General features: G+C 48.0%; 2 protein-coding genes across 2 annotated transcripts in view; one reads left to right on the forward strand and one right to left on the reverse strand.

Annotated features, from left to right (window-relative positions):
- The window catches only part of COQ9 (coenzyme Q9), an 8,934-nt gene extending 6,845 nt beyond the window's left edge, over positions 1-2,089 (reverse strand). Inside the window, exon 1 of the mRNA XM_017740966.1 lies at positions 1,981-2,089. Within this exon, the coding sequence (XP_017596455.1) occupies positions 1,981-2,089 (109 nt within the window). The remainder of the gene's footprint in view (positions 1-1,980) is intronic.
- The window catches only part of CIAPIN1 (cytokine induced apoptosis inhibitor 1), a 7,104-nt gene continuing 1,275 nt past the window's right edge, over positions 7-5,835 (forward strand). Inside the window, exons 1-8 of the mRNA XM_008638719.2 lie at positions 7-75; positions 2,023-2,205; positions 2,500-2,652; positions 3,525-3,601; positions 3,847-4,015; positions 4,225-4,298; positions 4,627-4,742; positions 5,247-5,316. Coding sequence (XP_008636941.1) covers positions 2,049-2,205; positions 2,500-2,652; positions 3,525-3,601; positions 3,847-4,015; positions 4,225-4,298; positions 4,627-4,742; positions 5,247-5,316 — 816 coding nt within the window. The 5' untranslated portion in view covers positions 7-75; positions 2,023-2,048. The remainder of the gene's footprint in view (positions 76-2,022; positions 2,206-2,499; positions 2,653-3,524; positions 3,602-3,846; positions 4,016-4,224; positions 4,299-4,626; positions 4,743-5,246; positions 5,317-5,835) is intronic.

Genomic DNA, 5,835 nt, shown 5'->3' on the forward strand with positions numbered 1-5,835 from the left:
CAGAGCGCGATGACGTCGCGGTGACGGCGTCAGACCGGGACGGGCGAGCGGAGCCGAGCGGGCCGAGCGAGGGAGGTGAGCGGGGAGCGCGGCGGACGGGGACGGCGGTCCCCCTTTTTTCCCCTTAAAAATCTTTTCTCAGACCTCGCCTGAAGCGGTGTGGGGGGGCGGGGGACGGACTGTGTGTGTGTGTGTTTAATTCCTTCACGAAATTCCCCTACGTGTCCTGTCCTTGCTCCCTCCAAACCGTCCCTGCTCGGCGACCGAGAGGTTTAATTTCGCCTGTTCTCCATGTGCTTAAAATGCGCACCTGCTGTAGGGCCCGCAGCCTTGCGCCGCGTCCCGGCCGCTGGAAGCCGGAGCATTCCCGGCCGCTGGAAGCTGGCTGTGCTGCGTCAGGAGGCTGCAGTTTACAGCCCTGAGGTGCTGCAGAACCCTGGAATGGTTTGGGTTGGAAGGGCCCGTCACGATCATCCCGTTCCAACACAGCAGGTTTCTGATCCGCTGAAGCGGAACCTGCGGTATTGTTTAGTCCCTTTCCTTTCCCTGTTCCTCAGGGACTGTTAAATGTGTGCGACACGGAGATAAGGGCCCCTCCTCACACCACCCACCCGGCATCCTCGGCCTCCTCCCCGCATCTCAGGGCACTGAAGGTGGTGGTGCTGTTGGTGCAGGTTGGGCTCTGACTGATCTTGAAAGGTCACAGCCTGCTGTTCAGAGAGGAAGGTGTCACTTCGGGTTTATCTTTCCCACCTTAGCCTAACAGCTTAAGTATCTCTTGATATTTTCAGCTTTCTTCTTGGGAAAGGTGACTTTTTAATGGGATTAATATGTGTGTTCATGAGTGTTACTGTCTGCTGTAGCTGCTTAGCTTGTGTCACACATGCAAAACCAGCTGTGAGATGTTACAACCTGCGGTGTACATTCGAGGTGTACATTCCCCACCTGGTTGGCATTGTGGTTGTTTTAGTGTGAATTCCTACCTGAGTAGCTGAGAAAAGGCACAGAGTGCCCCATTCTGAATTTGTTTGCAGTTTCCAGGAGAGAGGGGGAGTCCACAGCACCCAGAGCCAGAGGAACTGTAGGTCAAAATCCACTCCCCACCTGACTGCAGTTAAATTTGCTACAGCATATCCACGAGCTGTGCTTCAGTGACAGCGTTGTGGCAATAAGGCATTACCCAGGATGCGTGATGTAGTGATTCCTGGTAAAGACCTTGCTTACAGCTGTCTCTCCTGAAGTAGGTGTGTGGTGTGCAGCTAATTGAAGACATGCTGGGCAACTGTTCTGGTCACCAGTGCTCTCTGTTCTCTGTGGTTGTGTTAAATTATGAAGAAAATAGGTTTATGTTGGATAGAGGAAAGAGGAGAGGTCATCGGGTTCAGTAGCTGGTGCTGCTGTGAGAACTGGTGATGATGGGATACTATTGCCATACAAAGAATACAATCTCATATAAAGTATCAGTGGAGACAGCTTTCTCAAAACTGTCACTGAAGGTTCTGTTCTGCTCCTCCCTCCCTGTAATTTGCTCACCCTGTGCAACCAATCATAACGGTGGGAAGAGCCTCAATCTGGAATGCTGGAATGCTGAAAGTTACTTTTTTCTTCTGTTGTACTGCGTAAGCAAACTGCTCGGTTGTGTTTGGAGTAGGAGAGACAAGGCAGTGTTTATATTCAAATAGCTGTCACTGCTCAGGAAATTCAGAAATGCTGTCTTATTCAGATTTTTAAGGAAAGCAGGTGAGTTTTTTGTTGTTTTTTGGTTTCTTTAAAGCACAGCATGCAGTCTTCCAGCAAAACTAGTGCCTGAACGGGAGAGAAACTGAGTTATGGCCTGAAGTGTAGCTCTTTCTTCATGTCCTTTTAACGCACAACTTGTGGGAACTTTGTGCTGCCTGCCTCCAGAAAATTATCCCCATTTATTAAAAAACACCTCAACCAATTACGTCACAGTGCACAGAGGTTTGTGCTGTGCTCAGCACTTATCCTTCCTCTCCCTCTCCCGCCCTGTTCCTCTCCCAGCCACTGCCAGGTTTGCTGCTGCTGAAATGGGGGAGTATGGAGTCACTCCAGGCCAGCGTGTGGCCATCGTCTGGGACAGCTCCTCGCCGGTCGAAGGCCTCAAGGATTTGGTGGATAAAGTCCAGGCGCTGGTGGGAGCTGATAATCGTGTCTCTGTGGAAAACGTTAACCAGCTGCCTCAGTGTAAGAATGAGCTTAATTTTTCACTGTTTCCTTAACAGGGTAAGGGTTCTGCTGCTGTGTGAGCCAACACCTTCCTGCTTTGGGAGTCAGCACTCAGAACATCACCTGCTGCTGGCTCTTACCCTGGGCAATCCAGCAGGGGAAGTGATGCACCCTGGCCGTGCTTCTATGCTTGGTGTCTTTAGTCAGTTGTTGCTGTTGCACACAAGCATGAGGGCTGAGGGAGGTGGAACTGGTGTATTAAGCTGTATGTGTACATGTGTAAAATTGTACCATCTTCCTCTTTCTTCTCAGCGGCTCACAGGGAGTCCAGTTTTGATGTAATCCTCTCGGGCATGGTACCAGGCAGTACAGCACAGCACAGTGTGGAGCTCCTGGCAGAAGTAGCTCGGATACTTAAGCCAGGGGGCCGTGTCCTCCTGAAAGAACCAGTGGTTACAGAATCAGGTGAGAGAATCTTGCTTCCATGGCAACATAGCATTTCTCGTGAGGATTAGGCTGAAATAGAAAGGACAGGAACCCCAATTGATGTTCAGAGATTTTCATTCTCCTGATACACTAACCCAAATCACGAGGTTTTTATCCTGTGCTTAAGCTGGTATCCATCAGAGATGTTTGCAGTCACTCTGCTTCTATCAAAAATGCTGGATAGGCTTGTTCCTAAACTACACTGAAAAGCTTCAGTGATCACTGTTTTCTCCTCAGGGTGCAGTGTTAAGTAGTTGTAGATGTTGTGTTTCTGAGGAGCTTCCAAAGTGGTTTTAAAAACAGGTAACAGGTGCTGAAGAGAGTGCCCCAGAAGCCAGTTGAGAAATAGTTATCCAGAAAAGGTTAAAAGTGGTTGGACTGGGGTTTAAGAGAAAAGCCAGAGCGCCTGCCATGGTACAGCTAGAGGAGCCATGAGAAGGTGAACACAAGATGATTTCTTAATGTAATGTGTTCATTTAGGAGTCCATGTTTTGAAAACTTTATGAGTAGTTTTCTTTAATAAGTAAAAATGTTTGGGAGTGAGTTTGTTTGGGGTTTGAGGCTGGGTTTTTTATCTTATTTCAATGGGTATTGATTGGGTTGAGAAAAGTTTTGGCATATATAGAACATACTTGGAGCTAGAATGGGTTTGTGACCCCACGCTGTTATTTTAATGAACAAGCTGCTGCTGCTTTTTCTGCTTTGTTCCTGCTGTCAAGCAGAAAGGGCCCAATTTTAGTGCAGAGGTTTGGCTCAAGAACTTCCCTCTAAAGTTCTTGCTCTTCCAGGTTTCTCAGTGAGCTGTATTCTTGTTCTTGCCTCCTCCTACTCTCTGCTTTTGTGTCTTGCAGGAAGCAATGGCAAAATCAAGACAGCAGCCAAGCTCCTCACAACTCTGACTCTCTCTGGGTTGGTGGAAGTGAAGGAGGTAGGCATGTGTTCACCATTTCCAGAAATGCCTTCGGGCAGTTGCTTGGGGATTTGCTGGGAGATGAAGTTTTTAGCTACCCTGGTTTGCTGTAAATGGCCACTGCCTGGCACAAACTTTAGTTATTGTCAGCGTGGTGTTTTTCTTCAGGATTGAAAGTACTGACTATCTGTTCACTGGAATGCTGGGCTTGGTGCTAAAAGAAGGGGTTCTGCATGAGGTTAACTTAAAATCTTACTTTGCAGCTGCAAAAGGAAGCGCTGAGCCCAGAGGAGGTCCAGTCTGTCGGAGAACATCTGGGTTACCAAGGCAATGACCTTCTCATTGTTCAGATAGAAGGCAGGAAGCCCAATTTCGAAGTGGGATCCTCCAGTCAGCTCAAACTGTCCTTTGCCAAGACACCTGGTCCTTCAGGTAAGGAGTGGAGCATGCTGAATATCTGGATTTCCTGGCTATCAGTGACAGGCATCACTTGGAACAGGGAGACAGTTCCCAAGCAGGGAGTGCTACAGTAAAAACCTATGAAGTCGGGCTTTCCAGAATTGCTTGAACTCTTTATTTGTTGGGAGTAGATGGGGTAAATGCTGCAATAACTGCTGTTTCTTCCTTTGTTTTGACTCCAGGAAAACCCTCTGTGGACCCAGCTGCTGCCAAGCTGTGGACACTGTCTGCCAATGATATGAATGATGAAGAGATGGTAAGTGGTTTTTTTTGTGAGGCTTTGCTATTCTTTCTCTCTCCCCATTCTTTCCTATTCTAAATACTTTCAGTCATGCCTGTTAGGAAGCTTTACAACTTCAGAGGTAGAAAAATCTCCCTAAGACAAAATAGCTCATCTCCTTCATGGGGTCTGGAGAGCTCAGTGGTGTGGTGAGGGCAGAGAGGAGGCAGGGATAAGAGGGCACAGCTGCAGCACTTTAATGCCTGTGTACAGATAGCACCATGTCTTCGAACGTAACTTAGCAGTGTCATTCCCTACTGAAAAGTCCATTTCCTGCATTTTGTTTCCCATGGTGTGTTTTCAGGATCTTTTGGACTCTGATGAGCTGTTGGATTCAGAAGATTTGAAAAAGCCAGATCCATCATCCCTCAGAGCTCCATCCTGCAAAGAAATGGGCAAAAAGAAAGCCTGCAAGAACTGGTCAGTATCGGTGAACCTTTCAACTGGAGCATTAAACTCTTAAGAGTTGGAGGGATTTAAAAATGATTGTAGGCAATTTGCTGTTCTTCAGAGCCTTATTGTCTTGGTTCATGTACTTTCTTATCTTAGTTATTGGAATGTAAACACAAATACAATGAAAATTGGCCTGTGACTGCTACAAATTATCACAATGGTGTGTATTATCAACAGCCATGCTGGAGGTGGCTGCATAGCTTGTGCAGCTTGCCTAAAACCCTGGTATCTCACATTCCAAGGAGAAACAGCACAAGTAGCGAGTGCTGTAGTGTCATTTCCCACTCAGTTTTAACTTGAGGAGTGTTTCAACACTTGCTATACAAACGATGGTGCTGAAGAACAAAGTGAGGAGCGTGAGTCCCAGAGTCAGCTGTGAGGGCTGTTGCACATGAGTAGGGCTGGCACAAGTGTTGATGACTCATGACCTTTAAGCAGAAAGATGCAGGTGACTTCTTTGTTTTTCTCCAGCACATGTGGCCTGGCTGAAGAACTGGAACAGGAGAAGAAGAGCTCACAGCCCAAATCTGCCTGTGGAAATGTAATTAGTAATTTTTGTCTCTGTACTGTGGTTTGCAGTATATGATCTCTGTGTAAGAATTGCATTCCCTAGTAACTGCTGTCTGAGCTGGATCACTGCTTCCACACACTGCCTCTGCAGCTTCTGCAGAGCTCCAGCCTTTGCCCTGTGCTCACGTGCTCTGTACCAGCACATGCTGTCTTTTCTGTCTTCCTAGGGGAGTCAGAGTGAGCAGTGAGCCTTTTCCCCCTGCTCAGAAGCTAACCAGGGATTTGCTCAAGGAGGGCTGCCTTTGGGGAGCTCAGGGGACTCCCCCAGCCTGGGCACACCGGGTGGGGTGGAGACATTTCTGTGTGAGCCCAATGCCTGCACAGCTCTGCCATCCACACTAACCAGATGTGTTGAGAAGAGGGTAGAAGGGAAGCAGTTTCTGTGCTCTTACATGCTGAGGAGCATGAGACATCTCTTGAGCTGGAGAAACCATGTCACGGGAGGAAACCTGAAAGTGGCACCTGATAACAGACAGTGCTTCTCTTTCCC

This window comes from Corvus brachyrhynchos, unplaced genomic scaffold, assembly GCF_000691975.1.
Source record: "Corvus brachyrhynchos isolate BGI_N302 unplaced genomic scaffold, ASM69197v1 scaffold26, whole genome shotgun sequence".
Lineage (NCBI taxonomy): Eukaryota > Metazoa > Chordata > Aves > Passeriformes > Corvidae > Corvus > Corvus brachyrhynchos.